The sequence below is a fragment of the Corvus kubaryi genome, unplaced genomic scaffold (assembly GCF_017639235.1).
Source record: "Corvus kubaryi isolate FWS band 111438036 unplaced genomic scaffold, C.kubaryi_AGA036_p1.0 37300, whole genome shotgun sequence".
In the NCBI taxonomy this organism is placed as follows: Eukaryota; Metazoa; Chordata; class Aves; order Passeriformes; family Corvidae; genus Corvus; species Corvus kubaryi.
The window spans coordinates 14814099-14832110 of NW_024581093.1; the positions used below are offsets into that span (position 1 = coordinate 14814099).

General features: G+C 37.2%; 1 protein-coding gene across 6 annotated transcripts in view; it reads left to right on the forward strand.

The window, feature by feature from the left end:
• DPY19L3 (dpy-19 like C-mannosyltransferase 3) overlaps positions 1 to 18012 on the forward strand; it is a 35993-nt gene that overhangs the window by 584 nt on the left and 17397 nt on the right. For 5 of the 6 annotated variants that reach the window (XR_006015966.1, XR_006015965.1, XR_006015964.1 and 2 more), the window contains exons 2-12: positions 1113 to 1255; positions 2747 to 2880; positions 9288 to 9378; positions 10233 to 10354; positions 10558 to 10703; positions 12371 to 12494; positions 12949 to 13083; positions 14727 to 14858; positions 15841 to 15942; positions 16378 to 16451; positions 16693 to 16851. Coding sequence is in view for 3 of the 6 variants with exons in the window: in XM_042027612.1 (XP_041883546.1) it covers positions 1153 to 1255; positions 2747 to 2880; positions 9288 to 9378; positions 10233 to 10354; positions 10558 to 10703; positions 12371 to 12494; positions 12949 to 13083; positions 14727 to 14858; positions 15841 to 15942; positions 16378 to 16451; positions 16693 to 16851 (1322 nt within the window). In the remaining 3 variants the exon portion in view is untranslated. Of the gene's footprint in view, positions 1 to 96; positions 202 to 1112; positions 1256 to 2746; positions 2881 to 9287; positions 9379 to 10232; positions 10355 to 10557; positions 10704 to 12370; positions 12495 to 12948; positions 13084 to 14726; positions 14859 to 15840; positions 15943 to 16377; positions 16452 to 16692; positions 16852 to 18012 lie in introns of those variants that run through there. The other variant, XM_042027611.1, reaches the window with a different exon arrangement.

Genomic DNA, 18012 nt, shown 5'->3' on the forward strand with positions numbered 1-18012 from the left:
GGGGCCGCGCAGGCCGCGGGGAGCCCCGGGCCCGGCCCTGCCCCTGCCCCGGGCCCGGGGCTCCGTGGCTTCGGGGCCGGGGGGGTCCCTGTCCGCCCCGGCGGCGCCGAGCCCTGCGGCAGCGCCGTGTGAGGAGCGCTGGCACCGCGCACAGCGAGCGGCGAGGGGATGAGCATCTTGCCTTTGCTAATTAATTGTCAGGTGTGCTACAAACCAGCTCTTCCAAACCGTAAGCTCGCGTAGTTCCCCATGTGTTTTCCCAGGTGTGTGAGGAGGAGGCGAAGCTAATCCGCTGTAAAAGCATTAAACAAAGTTACGTGGTTGAGGCGTGTTCCCTGCAGCGCTGCCAGCAGCAGCCAGTTACACCGGTGGCAGCGCAAGGAGCAGCTGTTGCTCGCTGGGGATGGAGCGGATTTGTGCCTTCAGGGTGGGATGGCATTGATTGCAGAGTGGCGGGGCGAGAGCAGTTCTGTGTATGGACCGTGCTCAGAGAGCTGAGCGCACCTGGCAGTTGATAGGGCAGTGACTGGCTAAGCGTCTTGTCTTGTGATGTTCTCAAATTCTATGGTATATAAAACATCAAGCTTTTTTTTTTTTTAATGTTATCTCTAGTTTTTTATAACACGTGTTCTCTGGCATCGTTTTTGCATGTTTTGGCCCCCTTTATTGGGGATTTCCTGAAAGCCAGGGTTTAAATCATTGGCTTAATATTTTAGGCACCCAACTAAAATATGCTGAAAAGACTAATTTTTTTTTGAAGGTATCAGACTTTTTAAAAAGGGGGAACCTGGTGTGCATTTTGAATCAAGAGCTAAAATAGTGAGGGCAGTCAAAATAATGAACCATTCTGAAAACCTGTTCAAGAGTATGTAAAATAGTGAACACAATTCTTTATAAACTTAGGATAATGCTTTCTATACTTTCACTTGCTCTCTGAGTGGTACAGATTTAAAGAAAAACCTTGCATTTTGGTAAGAGACTTTAGGTATAGTAGAGTTCTATAAGTCAAAGTCTGCGATGTCAGTAAGATGTGGTTCTATTTTCACATATTTCATACAGTATCAAGTGACTGTTTGGGTAGGAAGATGCATTGCTCATGTGTGTCCATTTAGGAGTCAGGCTGAAGAATAATGAATTAAAGTGACTGGCATCATGACAACCATAAGACAGAGAAGGGTTGGAAAAGGCACAGAAGCAGCTGAAGATCAGCCTTCAGAGGAGACAAATGTGAAGCCTGATGGAAAAATTCTGTCTGGTGGGTAATGAAAAGTGATGTTATGGCTTTTTAGTAGTGTTTAGCTTTTGATCTGTCCTAAGCAAAGGTCAGAACTAGGTATGTACCAAATGCATTTCCATACTTGAATATCACAAAATTATTTGGATGACACAGAGGGTCTCATGTAGATTGCTGCATGTCAGTCTTGTCTCTATTTTAAAATCCTGATTTAAATTGGTGAGAACAATTCTTTTTCAATTTATTATCAGTGACACACTATCAAATTGTATGCAGCCATCCAAAGTTCTTGAAAGAATCCCAGTCCAAATCACTGGTAATGTAAAAGGATTTGAAGACAGCTGATGAGGTGTCTTCATCTTAAAAATAGGCAAGTTGCTTATAAAATCTGAATTTAACTGCAAACTTTTGCTTTTTAATTTACAGGACACTAGTTCGGTAAATTTAAAAGAGAGACATTAAGTGTCTTAATTCCAGGATCTGTTTAAGTAATGAAATTCTGAAAACATTTTTGTATGGAATTATAGCTTTAGAGCTGACAAAGTTCATTGGTTTTGGGGAGATTTTTAGATTAACTTTTTCTAAGGGATGTTTTGATCTAAATTCTAAATGTTTCTCTGCATTTGGGCAGGTGAAAGGAAAGTTACATGGTTGTTTCTGCACAAATACACTTAGGCTATATACAAAAAGGGAAAGTGATCATAGTTCTGCAGCCCAGCCCTCAGTTCCATGGACTTGGATGGTTGGAACCCTTAAGCAGATGTCACACACAGTATAAAACAGCCATTTCAAAGACACAATTCCAGATCACTAATCCGTATTAAACCTTACATCAGCTTTATAAAAACAAACAAAAACCCCAGCAAACTCAAGCCCCAGGAATGTAAGTGTACAGTGAAGGGCTGGAGGTACCTAGAAACACATCCTTTCTTTCCCATCATCCCATCCCTGATCTTGCTCTGATGTCAGCAGGAGGCCATCTGCAATTCAAAGCATGACACCATTACCAAAGGCTGCTTTGGCTGCTGCTCAGTCTCTTTGTGGGTATTTAGTGAGGCTTCTGAACCTTCACTGTTGTTTTTTACAAAAACCGAGCAAACCACCCAAAAAAGGAAGCCATTTTTAGACCTGTGAAGGAGACAGGAATTTCTTGCTTTGTGATCAGTCATCCTGTATTGATTGAATTTAAAAAGTTCTGGAAGATATTCCAAATCAGATATACAAATTAGTTATGGCATCGAGCTAAAATTGTGTAGGATCGTGGTGATCTTAAATTTAAAGTATACCAATTGAGGCACACTTTATTTCACTTTGTATGTAAATAAAATACTCTGATTTTCCTATATAGAAAATAAAAAACACATCTCCATAAAGATGTGTTAAAACCAGGTGTCCTGTTACCTGGAGAATGTGAACTGTACTAGCATAGGCAATGTATAAATGGCTTTCCAAAATCCCTATAGGTTCAGTTATGTGTTTCACAATTACAGACTGAAATATTTTTCTTCCAAGATCCTACAGGTGGAAAGCTGTGGAACATACTCTCAATAACTGTTGGTGGAATTTTTGCCATCTCTCTTGGACTTCTTACTTCTGTTTATGTGGCTACACTGCATGAAAATGACCTGTGGTTTTCCAATATCAAGGTAACAGTCATTTTCCTAGTTCCATCAGTGCTTTTGTGGAGCATTAATATGAGCATTAATTGAAATTTCATTTGTTTATGTATTTGTCTTGCTCAAAACCAGAATATTTCTTTTCTAAAAATTCAATTTAAAAAAAGCTGTGCTTCCCTTCCCACCGTACTTCCTCAGTTCTATAAATACCTGTCCCCAATTTTTTCTCTAAAAATATTGCTGAAGAGCTCCTGTCTGAGTTGTAGCAATGGTTCTTCCAAATGTTGATCTTTATCTACAATAGAATTTCAACATTTTACTATATGTTTTTCTAGAATCATCTTACTTTTATCCAAAGCAATCTAAAATTAAAATAAGAACCAACAGTTAGAAGAAACAATATGCAAAATCCTGGCACACAATTCCTCAGTTGTATTTAAACTGTGATACTGTAATACAGTTTAGGGACAGTCTCTTGGTATTCAATACTAATTTTATATAATGTCATCCTAAATGTGCAAACCTCAAAACACATTTCAGCCATTCGCTGATGTAAACCCAACCATTCCCAAGACCCAGGACTGACTAGTTTTTTCCTAGAATCACTGCAGAGAAAATAATGCAGCTGTACCCATAGCTAAATTTAACCAGAGAAAAGAACAGGTGAGTCATTTCCCTTTCAAATGCCTAAAATTCATTCTGCTAGGTCTGTGTATTGTGTTATTCAAAGAGTACATATATTTAACTGGAATAGTTGCCTTGCAATATGTCTTTTCTATGCTACACACTTTTTGTGTCGCAGAGACATTTATATTCCCCTAATACAAATAATTTGCATTTACCGAAACAACTGCTGTTGTATTATACATGCAGTACTGTGTCATACCCACCACGATCTTCCCTTGATGATACAGATAGATTGTACACAGTATATTGAAGGTATGCCTTGGGTTTGCCTTTTCCTTCCAAAAGCAAGCAGTGAATAATTTCAAGGTGTTGTATATACTGAAGTACAAGCAGGCATGGGCTTGTGGCAATGTATGAACATAATGGATACAGCTTTTTTATTCTGTCAGACTGATCCAGAGGAGCACAAAGTTCACTGAGATAAGCAATTCTGTATTTGTAATTAAGTTATCCCCTCAGTGGATGAAACGTTTGTTTCATTTGATAATGATTGTTTTCATTTTAAGTATAATAGAATGCCACTAGATATCAAAACTGAAATAAACCCCCTTTGTTTTTTGTAGTCTGGATTCTGTTGTCTCTGTAGCTCTTATTTCATCCCACAGAGGTGATTGATAGCTAGTAACACTGGAACAAGAGCAATTTCAGCCAATTTGATGGAAAGATTTTAAAAAGCATTAAGTTCATCTACCAGCAGGTTAAAGGAGAAAGAGCTGCAGATACTCTCTGGTCTCACAGTGTCCCTTATTCAGTGGGATGTGATCTCCACCAGAGAATGCATGGGGCTACAGTGCTAATTTTAAACAAAATACTGCTTTAGGAGTAGTATGGGAGGAGAAGACTGTGTGAGGAGTCTGAAATTTCCTGCAAAGCTGAGGCAGGCAGGCTCATCCCAATATCTATAAAACAATACACAGATGTCTCTGTGCCTGTGTGTAGGAGTGTGGTCTCTAGGGGTATATACGTGTTTTTCAGCACTTCTGAATTGGCTAATCTTGTCATTACAGCACACAATATATACTAAGAAAGATAAGACCCTAAGGAATTACATGGAAAATAAGTGGAAAGTTTGCCTTTTTCTCTAACATTTTATAGTTTGGCCAAAGCATATATTTTTGCAAATATTAGCTGAACTTTCAAAAAGTTGGAAAAGAGTAAGTTTTATTTTAGTTCATACTGCTGCCCAGATTCTCAGAAGGGAAGACTGTAGTATAACCTTTGCCCCAGAATTTCACAGTTGCCTTCCTTAGTGAAATGCAAAGGTGATTTCATTCTATTTTTATTAAACATAATATATAGAATAAATGGATGTACTACAAATGCACATCCAATGCTTTATTAACCCCCATGCCTGTGGAATACCATAGTGCATCACCACTGCTCTGCAGCATAGAAAAGAAAAATTCTAAATCAATTCTATTTCCATATATTTTGAACTACTAACTTCAGTCACCCTAAACTGGCTACAAATGGGGCAGATTTGTGGATTTATGTTCCTGAAATCTGATACAAAAACTATATAACAATTTATTATCCCCCTGAACTTTATTCCTTTCATCCAATAAGCTACTATTGGTCACATCATAAGAATTCATGCTCAGAAGGGTCTGTGTAGCAACTAAATAATTAGAGATGTAATGGGAGACTTGTTTTGTCATCTTTTCTTTTACATGAAGGTACTCTTCTAATTGTACAGCAGCAGCAGCAGGTCTGCAGTGTTTTTCTGACACTTTTGCACCAGGCAGATGTTTGTACCTGCACCTTTTAGGTGCAAAAGATGGAATTTTTTTTCTGAAGACCCTAATGATACATGAACACTGTGACTGCATATTTAAAAAGTATGCAGTTGTACTCAACCCTAAAAATTGGAAGTAAAAAGAGTTCATTATGCAAAGTCATGATTCCTAACTCCTAAATAATTGGAGTCAGAACTTGCACGCACACTTGCAGTGATTGCCTTTCTGTAATTTCAATTGCAATTCATCGAAAGCCAATTCTGTTTTGGGTGTCTTCCAGCAATGGTTCACCCAACTAGAAAAACTGTCTGGTCGTTGTTAAACTGTTTTGCTGTATTTTGAATATGGCTTTCAACAGTGCATTGATTTCAGCTGCTGCTCTGTGTGTGAGTCTTGTTCTTCTTTGCTGGTAAATGTGCCTGCTATTATCAATTTGCCATGGTCACAGGAGAAAGATGTACAATTGTTTTCTTACCAGAAAAACTGAAAGAAGCACGTCTTGAAAAGTGGTTTATGCAATGAAAGAGGTACACAATTGCTCCTTTTTTTTTTTTTTTTTTTTAAACTTCCTGAGAGAATGACCAAAAAAAAAGGAAACAGAAAAGATTCAGGAAACGGCGTCACCTAGTCGGAAGCTGTGTTTGTGTCCCCTTCCAGCAGGGATCACAGGTTATAAACACTTATCTTGATCAAATAATTTTGAAGAAAAAATTTTGAATCCCTTCTCATATACATTAAACCAGCTAACATTTCTGTTTGTGATGGTGAAAGTCAAAACAGATTTGTTATCCAAAAATCCTTTCTCAGTTTTCTGTAAATGTTCTGGCATAACACATCTGAAATGGCTTGTCTATTTTCAGTGGTTTTCAGTAGCAGTTTAGTGGCTGCCCCTCCAGTGTAACATCTTTTAGGAACAGAATCTGCTATGAAAATAACAAAATGGGGGGCCACCTCTCCTGTCAGCCATTGCATTGCTTGTTCAACTGCAAATTCTGAAGAAACTTTGAACAGGAATGAGCCAAGGCCACATAGCAAATTAATACTGTAAGAAAAACAGATAAACTTCAGACATTCATTTCTTCTTCTCCCCTTCCGAGTAAGCATTTAGATACTGTTATTGATTTTTCCTTTAATAAAATTGCTGCTTGCAGGAAGTCAGGAATAAAAATATAAGATTGTAAGTCTTTCAGGATAAAAATGCCAGGATTTAGTCTGTGATATGCTCGTATTTTCCCTCTTCACATTTTGAACACAAAACAAAGATTTTTGCCCAGAGAAGCTGTGTCTACCCCATTCCTGGAGGTGTCCAAGGCCAGGTTGTACAGGCTTGGAGAAACCTGAGATAGTGCAGGGCATGGCACTGGATGGGCTTTAAGGTCCCTTCCACCCCCAAACATTCAATGATTCGATGAAGAAAGGCGGGGAAACGGGTAATGAGAACTGTGCAAAGGGAATGCTCAGGCATGAAGGGAAGGAGGGCAGTCCGGGACTTTGGTAGTACTTCTCCACAGAAGTGCCTGTTGAGGTGTTAGGGGTACTTTTACTGTGGATCAGAAGTCTGATCTGGAACGTGCCATTCAAACAGATGGGCTTGAGGTTAACCAGCCAGGAGGGATGTCCAAGGATTAAATACATTTGCTGAAGGCTTGTTCTCCACTGGGAACGTTGACAGCAGCTGTGTGTTGAGTTTCTACTTGTACAGTTAAGAAGATTTTCAAATCTTCCTGGTCTTAAATTGAAAAGCTAATAAATAGTTTCAATTACACAAATTTTGTTTTAGCTATGTCAAAAAAAGAAAAGTAATTGGAGCTTTATTTATGCTCAATATTTATAGAAAAACTCAAATTCAGACTTTGGCTGCTTGCTCAGCATTCTGAAGGAGTTGCTTAAGGAGTTTGAGGAATCCTAAGCTCTAGAATTTTGCACTGCCCTTGAGAGAAAGTCCTTGGTTGTGAATATTATTAGGATACAATTGCATAAATTGAAATAATATACAGGTCTCTGTGTGTCCCAGAGGACAGTGTTCTTTATTTTTCCCTTGGAATAGTGGTAACTTCTTTGTTAAAACCTCACAAAGTGAATATACAGACAGATAAGCATGTGCTCTTACAATGTTTGCCCATAAGTCTGTGTGTTTTTATTGACATGGAATGCCAGGAAAAGTATAAATTGCTGTAGAACTGGAAAAGTATTTTGAGTGAATAAAACAGATGTTATCTTAGCGTGAAACAGATGTAAAACTCACTAGTGTTTGTCTCATAAAGTATAGCATTTGGTTGAATACAGCTGGTGCCAGGATTACAAATTAATCATGTTTGAATGCATTTTTGCTAATTAGATCCCCCTCTGTGACTCCTCTCTCCCCCTTAATAAATTCCAAATGTTAGCATTCTCTGGTTTTTTTTTTTTTTTACTTTATGAGCATTTAAGAGTCAGCCACTTTTTGGCATTAGAAAATTTTTCAGTAGTGGTGAATTTGAAACTAGAGCTTGTTCAAAATCCAGGACTCTCATTTTGCCAAGTCTGTGACTTTTGGTATAATGATGGTTTGTATGTCATAGGGCAGCTGGAGAGTTTAATGGTGAACTTAGATTGAATCACTTGTGCTTTTATCTGTTGACTTTTCTCAGACCAGAAATAATATTGGTTTGTCAACAGTTGACTTCAATAAAACACATGCTTTGAGTTAAGAACCTATAATGGGCAGTACAGAAAAGAAGAACATGATTTTTTTATCTAGCTTTATGTTAGGTCTGAAATAGAGTTGATTCTGCTCCAGCAAAAGAGTTGGGACTGTATGAGGAAGATGAAAGTCTTGGGGTTCTGTGCAAGGTTGCATTAACCAGAATGGCATTCATAAGAGTCTCTGAAAAAGTAATATTCTGATATTTCAGTAACATTCTTTTGTAAAGAAAGATGAATTCCCAAGGTTATTTTTAGAAATCACATAAATTTTTTTGTGACTTGCATATACCACATACAGGGATTTCACTGGATTTTCAAATCTCAGTATAAACTTCCTTTAAGTGAGTAGAGACCTTTTATAACTTACTGCTTAGGAGATACATTTGCTGGGATGTTATTATACAAACTACTAAAAAGATCACTAATAATAGAATAATTCTGTATAAGATGTCTGTTAGTTCTCTTCAGACTGGTTGTTCTTGCAATCTTGTTTAAGTGTGGTTGCCCAGCATTGTGGATTTATTAAATTTTGTTAGGTCTTCACAACTAATGAGGTAACAAAAGGAAGTGCATTCCAAAGCAAAGAGCTTTCAGATCTCACTAGACTCCATCTGCTGCAATATCAGCCAAGAAAAAGGCATAGTTTGGAATGTATTTGGTTTGAAGTGCACCTCGTTTAAATAATTTGAACATTTTAAAATTAAAAATAAGAAGTTCACCTAGCACTAAAGCCAAGTAAAGAGTCCCTTTTCCTTTCACCTGTAATTTAAGAGTGAGAGCGATGACAGCTGGCTTCCTGCAAGAAGCAGTGTTGAACAAGTGGGCAGCAGCATCCCCTGCCAGCTGAAATGTCCCTGGCATTATGGTGCAGCCCCCATATAGCACACTGAATTAATTGAGCCTTAAGCTGGCAAAGCCGTGGAACCCAATGGGATAACTACTTCTGGAAGAAAAGGTTAAATGCACAAAGCAAGGGTATGCAGCTTTACAGTCCAGCTGTGGGCCTCTGTGCCCATCTAAGCTTGTCACATTACAAAAAAGTAGTGAAATAGCCAAAATATTTCCAAGCAGCATATCAGAATCACAAAAAGCACGTACATTTCTCCAGTTAAAAGAGTCATTTACACCCCAGCCATTTGCCTCTCACCCTAATTTGTCCATGTATTTTTACCTTTAGTTGAAGTAAGTTGTGTAGAATAAGAAACCCAAAGACTGAAGCCTCTCTGGAGGTTGGTTTCCCTGGTGCAGCAAGAATTTGAGTTGAAGGCAGCTTTGGATGATGGTGAAAAGGAAATGGAAAGTGAATTTACTATTGAACTTCACTTGCAGGAGGTTGAAAGAGAAATTTCATTCAGAACTGAGTGTGGACTTTATTATTCCTACTACAAACAGATGATTCAGGCTGCTTCCATACAGCAAGGTATTGTAAACTGTAAAGTAAGTTTTGCAGCTATTTTTAGGTTTGGTTGGGGCTTTTTTCCAAATATAATTGAGAACAACAAGGCATACCATAACTATGAAAGATAGTGTAACAGTTGTACTGGAGACAGATTTATTCTGTTCATGTGTCAGGGAGCCACTAAGTTATGGACATAATAAATTTCACAATAATGCATCGGTTTCTGTGCCACACCTTCATGAGCTGATGAAGGCAATCACTTTGAGGGACAACTTTCATATCTGTTGAGGTTCCAGCTTGCTGGTTTATTCAGTTTATTACTTCCATTTCTTTCTTCTGTTGTTTAATTTGAACTATGAGCTATTTGTGGGAAAGGGGCAATGTTTTTTGCTGTATTCCTGGACAGTAAGTGACACAGGAGCAGCTTTCAAGGAAATCATATACAGTGATCAGGCTTTCTGTGACAGTCTCATGTTTTCTAGATATTTAGCTGTTTCTCCCTAGAAATTTTACTTATACTACATGTTTTTCAATATTAACTTCACCTGTGATCAAAGTAGTGCCAAGAACAGTTCTCAGGATCCAGAATGTACCACAGATTCTGTGCTGGGGATGGAAGTATAAAAATAAATGTTTTATACATTACTAAATATATGGTACTTGAATTAGCGCTGTGAGTCACATTTGAAGCAGGGAGACTGAAGACCTCAGAAGGTCATGTTGATTCAGAGGTAATGTGTTCTGAATCGTTGACTCAAAGTTTGCAGTTTCTGATGAGAGATCCTAAAATACCTTTGAAAAAGTTATTCACTGTTCAAATGAAGATGGAGGGGGAAAATGACAATCTCCTATTTCAATTTCTCTTTATCATTAAGGTTTACATGGTTTAGTATATGACAATAAAACTGAATCTGTGAGGACAATTAACATACTTGAAAGAATGAATGTTTACCAGGAGGTGTTTCTCAGCATTCTGTATAGGATTCTTCCAATTCAGGTAGGCATTTATTTATGGCTTTAGATTGTAAGTGCATTATGAAGATTGCGCAGTGAATCATAGCTCCCCTTTGTAGATATTTTCTAATTAGAAATATTCCTGATGCCTTTTTAATTTGTAAAAGCAAAACCTAATTCATACTAAGTATAATCCCCGCCCCGTGAGTGTTTTAATGTCAACATCAGTATTCTTGTGTTTTACAGCAATACCTAGAGCCTGTTTATTTTTATATCTACACTTTGTTTGGACTTCAGGCAGTTTATGTCATTGCTCTGTATGTAACAAGCTGGCTTCTTAGTGGAACATGGCTTTCAGGGTTGTTGGCAGCATGCTGGTATATTACAAACAGGTAAGTGAGATTAAACATTCAATCTTTCTAAAATTGTACCTAGTTTCAAAGGTAAGGCATTAAAGCTTTAACTACATGATTAATTGGGCAAAACATGAAACTATAAGGCCTCTCTCCAGTTAGCCAGGAAATGGAAAAAATGTTGAAATAACACAAAATAATTAGAAAATAATCAGAAATGAGCTGACATATCAAACTGGGCTTTTAAAGTTTCAGGAAGTTTGAGTAGAAAATTTTGTCTTAAATTGGTCTCTGAAAGTGGACTAAGTCTTTCAGATGTGTCTGGAGCTCCAGGTGATGTACCCTGTCTTCTCCAGCCTAGGATCACTTAGGTGTTAAAGACATCTGCATGTAAGCCCTTCAGGTGTCTCCTCACTGCCTCACACCCAGCTTCCAGGGGTTCCTTCCACAACCTCTGCTCATCAGAAGTTCAGCTTCTCTCTCCCTTTATTCCTGTCAACATCTGCACTAACACTCACAGAAAAAAAAGGATGGTAATTGAGCTGTTCTAATGCTTTATCACTTGAAGAATTATCAATTTGGAGATAAAAACCTAAGAACTGGCTTTATGCCAGAAATAAGCTGCTGGCATGAAGCTAAGACTGGTGACATAGGCTGTTACCTGTAAATTAATCAAGAAGATAAAAGTACAGTCTTGGTTCTACTAGAAATGTTTGATATGTTAATGAGCAGCTCTAAAGGAATTTATCTGCAAGCACATCCACTACAGAACAATTATACGTGTATGGAGGCAAGATGTTTCTTCCTCCAAATACAAAAGTAATTAAAAGCCATGTGCAATGTACAGTATTTCACACATTTCTTTTATGAGGTCATCTTCTCCATTTACAGAATTTTTAGAGCAAATTTGTCCATCTTTTCTAATAATTGGTGAACAATGAGAGCTTGTTCTCCTTTATGCAATAGAATAAGTGCATGGAATGGATTTGGATAAAGACTTTCTGTCCAGATGAAGTACATCTGAGGCTACTGAGTAACTCCATTTAGACCCTTTTTTCCTCCAGCTAAGCACGTCTGATACGTTGCTTACATTCCTTTTTAGCAAATATTTTCTCTACACCAGGAAAAAGAGAATTATTTTTTGTTTTTAACTTTTAATTCAGGTTTTGCAGATGACCATTCTTTAGGGAATTCTTCCATCGTGTATTTCTGATGTTCAAAAGCTTCAAAAAATGACCAGAAGCTCATAACCAATTTAGCTGTGTTCAAACTACTCAGAGCATTGGGATCACAGTGAAGATTATATTCTGTTTATATTCTTATATGTACATTTGTAAACCAAAAATTGAAGTAAAATGACCTGTGGTGGGGAAATGCACATGCCGGATTTTGGGAGTGCTTTTAGTTTGGGGTTTGTTTTTTCGTTTCTAAATTATCCAAGATGTGCTTCATAAATAAGATGTAATCCATAGTATATTTTTTTACAGTTAGTGAAGATTAAGTACATCATTTGAGATGCAGAAACAATGGATAACTTGCAGAACCTCCATTTATTTTCAGAGCCAGTCGTGTTGAAGGAACTGGAGTGTAGAGCCTCCATTTTTATAAATAAGGAGTTAAAGTAGCACAAAGATGCCTGTCATTGCAAGCTCTCTCACCGAGCTTTTTCTTGATTTGAAATTTGTGAAACTCTTTGTTTTGTACAGAGTAGATACTACAAGGGTAGAATTCACCATTCCTTTAAGAGAGAACTGGGCACTGCCGTTCTTTGCTGTTCAGATAGCAGCCATCACATACCTACTCAGAACTCATTTACAGCCTGTTCAAGAAGTGAGTATTTCTGACAAGTATGACTCAATGAAATTAGTAACAGAAAACTGTCCTGATCTGCAAGAATTAAAGTAAATGGATGATAACAGTTTCTTTGACCAACAGTTCTTAAGTTACTGGTCCTCCATTTGATCGAGTAGCTGCTATTCATACCACAGTAACACACGTATTGCATTTTAATCTGGGGGCTGAAACTATCTGAGATCGCACTGTTTTCTTGCAAGTGGTACTACAGTGATAAACCATAGGCATAAGTCAAGAATTTCTAAGTCAAAAAAATGTTTGTTATCCTCCAAGTTGTTACTGCAGTTAGAAAACTCAGTGTTTTAAAAGTGGTTTTAAAATAAAACCAAATTAAGGTGGGTTTTGGTTGGGTTTGTTGGGGGTTCTTTTTGCTTGATGTTTGTGTTTCAGTGAAGGAAATGATAAATAAAACTTTGTTCCCTCCTTCCAGAGACTTACACTTACGGCTGTATTCATAGCAACATTTCTCTTTAGCCTGACTTGGCAATTTAACCAGTTTATGATGCTAATACAAGCATTGGCATTATTCATACTGGACTGCTTGGACATGCTTCCCACAGCAAAGGTAACTTTCTGTTTGGAAATAACCTGCTTTTGGCTTTTTGCCTTCATAAAACCAAAAGTCTTGAAGGTATTTTCCTAACCAGTGGCCTTGATGCCCAGAGTAATACAGATTGTACAGTGTGCCTTGTGCTTTGAATCCTGCAAGTGTAAAAATGAAGGATCAAAACACCATTTCTGATTTTTTTTCCCACTTTATGTAGTCCATGTCTATTTTATTTTTGTCTACTTTTTCTCAGACACTATTTGACACTTCTAGACATCATCCTAACAGTTGATCTGATACCACAGCTTTAGTGTGGCCTCCTGAAGTTGCCAGAAGAAAAAAGTACCACAAGAAATCTTTGTGTAAGCTGAAGTCATAGCAGTGTATGAATTTTGCCTCAAGCATTGTGCATCCTTGTTTGCCAGTCAGGGGCAAGCTCAGTACCACAAGGAGGGGGAAGCAGAACACCAGTTTGCTGGGGAGAAGCAATTGTCTTGCCTACATTGACATTCACCACAAAATAACAGCATTGCCCCTGCTGCGTTGCTGAGCTGGATAAGCCAAAAAATAAAACAAGTCTTACTAAGAAGGTCAAGGATCATTGACAGTCAATCTTACAAAACAGAAATGTACTGCAGAAGATAAAACACTGTCTTTGACATTAACATTGCTGTGAAATTCTACCAAGATCATTTCAGGCATGGCAAAAGCTTGCAGTGGTTGAAAAAGGTTTTAACTTTAGAAAAGGTTACAGGAGGATGAAGAGTAATTCATGTAAATTCATTTTAAATTTGAAGCAGACTTGAACTTTATTGATTGTATTAATTTAACTGAAATGAGTATGGTGGCTGCATGTAAAGATAAATGTGGCTTACTTAAGTTTCTGAACTCTTCATTATATCTGCAACTGCAAGCTCAAGTCAACGTTTAACGTGACTGGTCAGCTACCTTAAAAGTCAGCAAATTACCAGCTTCATCCTGAGTTATACCAAAACAGACTTACCACACCACTCTTAGTCTGTACTAATTTTCAAAAGAGCTCTACTTAGAAGTGCTGGAGTTTGTTGGGCTCTTTGGTATTGATTTACACCACTGCAGTAAGACAATGCAACTCGGGATCTTTGTGTGAGGTGAAATGTATGTTTTGGTACCAATGTATCAGAAAATCAGCTGGGGTTTAGTGTTTACATTGAGCTGAACACTGATAATAGTTTAGCATAACCTGAAAGGGATTATACTGAACTATTACTGCAAAGTTTAAGAAGGCAGGTGATGTTGGATTGCTGAACTGCACTGAGCAATAACTCATTAGTCATAACGACATCTCAGAGGCTACAGAAACACTTGCTGGACTAAAGAAAATAAAAATATCTTCCAAATATTAAGTAATTAATATTTTCCTCCAACTGCAGTTATTTACTTTATCTGCTTGACTGTAGGATCAGGCTTCTTTGGGTATAAAATGGGCATAAAATATTAACGTAAGTATAGTTCAGGACATAAATAGAAAAAGGATATAGTAATGCCTTTAATGATTTACTGCAAGATGATATGTTCTTTGCAAAAATAATTGATGTTGAAATAAATTATAAAGCATATTGAGAGAAAAGCAGCTATGACTGTAGAGTTTTCTAGACATAAAAAACTCATTATTGTTACAGGTTACATGGCTTTATATCATTCAGATTTCTGGATTACTGCTGGTCTGTGTCCTACAGTTCTTCAATTCTATGATTCTTGGATCATTACTGATAAGTTTCAATGTTTCTGTCTTAATAGCAAGAACAATCCAGGTAGGTATCAAAATATTTATGTAGTAGTACTAAATAGAGTATTTATATATATTTGTGTGTGTGTGTGTGTGTAAATAAGTAATTTAAATGCATTATAATTTTCATTTACTAATACTAATTAGAGGAATTACTGTAGCATACAGCAACCCAAACATTGCCTGATCAAATAATGAATTCCATTACACTAACTGCAGCTTTACCAAGCACATCAGACATTATAATTCCATGACTGCTGTTAACATTAATTATTGTGCAAGCTGCAGTTTGGATCCTGAAAAAAAATTGCGTAAATGGACTTTACACTGTTTCAGCAGGACTTGCCTTGAATTTATGGATCTGCCTCCAACAAAATAACCAGTAACAACTAGGACAACTAGGCTTGTGTCTAGTTCAGCTTCCTGAAATCCATTGTTCCTTTCAAAGATTAGGGGTTTTTTGCTGTAGTTACAGTTCTGTTTTTTCTGATTCTGGCACTGGTGACAGCCTCTGACTACAAGAAAGGAATTTGCAGGGCCATTCCTGTTGTCTACACCTATTCCCATTTGCCTGTGAGCAGCTCATCTGGATCTGGAGCTTGTACATGGAAAAGTGCTCAAAATCCTATCAGCTGACAGAGCCAGAAGATACCTTTGCCATGTTTAGGTGGAAGGTGTAATGAGTAGGTATTTCAAAAGGCACACAGTATTATGGAAATTAGGAGAATAAGTTCTATAAGTACAATAGGGCCACTGCCAAAGGAAGGCTGTTTGGCTGCTTCCAAAACTCTGCCAGATCACAGTTATGACTTTGTCCCTTCAGTTTTGTGCAAAAAATGTATCTTTATTCTGGGTACTTGGCTCTGTATCTATTTTTGCTTACATGACCTTAGTACAAATTTGGTGCTGCTCGGGACTAGCAGATCACCTGTTTCAAATAGCCTGTGATGCTTTTGTTCTAAATATATTTTAAAAAGACTGAAATACTAATGTTTTCTTCTTTGTAGAAAAACCTAAAAAAGGGTGGCTTGCTTAATAGGCTTGGGAAACTTATCCTCCATGTTCTACTAGTCTTGTGCTTGACTCTCCTCATAAATAAATTCATTAAGGTAGGCAAGTAATTTTTAATATAAAAAGTTAAAAGTTATATTACGCTAAAAGCTATTTGTTAGCTGTCTACAATAATATCATTAAATAAAAACTGCAGTGAGATTTCTCTGCACTTCAAAAACTGTATTTTATAAATTAAAGGTCGTTTTGCTAATCTTTGATATATGGATTTGAAAAATTCATAAATTAACACCAGATAGTTGGTAATTTTATAACAGCTGTAGATCTGTACTGCTGAGAATTTGCAAAGTTTTTAATTGAATTTTCTTTACAATGAATGGAGTTAAAACTGACTGTTTCTTTGATTGCAAAGCACTCATCTTAGTAAGCCCGTGTTGCTTTACAGTCTCGTTTATATGACAAAAAATGCTATTTACTGTGTGACATTTTTGATATTTAAAATACAATTTCCTTTCTCTTTCCCCACTTTGTAGAAAATTCTTAATCTTGAGTCAGATGAGCATATATTCAAATTCCTGAAAGCAAAATTTGGATTTGGAGCAACAAGGTACTATTTAGCTGCAGTTTTGCTTTTTTGTTTGACTTCCTTAATTGAAGCCTTCATGTTGTTCTTATTTCAAATGTGTATAATAAATCACTGAGTTTTACTTCATTTTTGTCATACTTGCCCTAAGAATAATCTGCACAACTATGACTTTATAATTTCTTGGGGAAAAAAGAAACTTGGATCTTTTTGACATCAGTTAATGAATTACATCATGAACAAGGATTTTTAATTTTTTTTTTAGAGATTTTGATGCTAACCTGTATCTTTGTGAAGAAGCCTTTGGATTACTACCTCTAAATACTTTTTCAAGACTCTCCAGTACATTGCTTTTTTACGCCTACGGATTTGTTCTCTTCCTTCTGACAGTAGCAGCTGTAATTGTTGCCTTTCGGAATCTCAGGTAAATACAGTTTTAAGATAGTTGACATTTTTATCAATTTTCTTCAGCTGGCTGAGGAACTGACAGGTGAATACAGCAGCATATACAGGATTGCTTTGCGCAGCTACTGAGGAGTAGGGTGTGTGATAGAGAAATCAGGCAGAGTAAGTAACTTCCTATTGAAGCTAAAAATGTAAACAAAGGAACATCCTTAGATTCAGTCAGGCTCTTTGCTGTTGAAGTTTTGCAGTTTGTGTAATGTTGGTTGGTGTTTTTTGAGATGAGGGAAAGCAGGGGAAGGATCTCTCTATAGAAAATGTTAGTTTCTTTAGTTCATCTTGTTTTCCCTGTGCAAAGCACTCTAAATCACAGATTTCCCAGGTGTTACCTGCAAACTGCCCAGAAATGAGCTGGAATAGTCTGTGCTGAACTTTGTAATCTGTGTGAAGGAGCAGGACCTGTAAGTGTGCATCACTGCTGGCAGTTCCCAGAGCTAATCTGTGGGATTCTGAGGTATCTACAGAACACAGAAGAAAATCAGACAGAACTGCTGTTAAAAAAAATTCATTCATTATAGACTGTTGGATACCCTTCCTTCTCGGAGCAGGGTAAGAGAGCAGAGGAGGCTGCTGTTCTGCTAATTTCTTTATTTCATAGTCTCACAGCTTTCTTGAAGGCAGAGTTCAAGGGGGTTACGTGATAAAGCCAAGCAGCAATGGCAGCAACAGCAGGCAGAAAACAGCTGCTTCTTCTAATTCTAGTTTCTTCTAATTAATTTTTTTCTTAGAGAAGTGTGGATTATATTTATTAATTGACCAATGAAATTAACACACTATTCTAGTTTTCCTTTCCTTAACCTATCCTGGTCTAATTCTAACAGTCATAAGCCTTACACCAGTGTTACACAGGTATTACACAGATTGGTGTGTACAGTTTCTATCAGCTCTTATTGTTCATGTGAACACTCGATCTAAAAAATGGGAACAGTATAATTCTATCTATATTTTGTCTAAAGTAAAGAATTCAGTGAAAAGGTAACACTGCTGCAGTAAGAACTGTGGTTTAAGGTTTCTTTGCTGCAGCTTTTCAGTGTTTAAGGCACTTAATTATAAAAGTTAAAAATCTATATTTCTATTTCACTTTGGTGAGAATTCATGTATCTCTGCTTATCTAAAGGTTTTA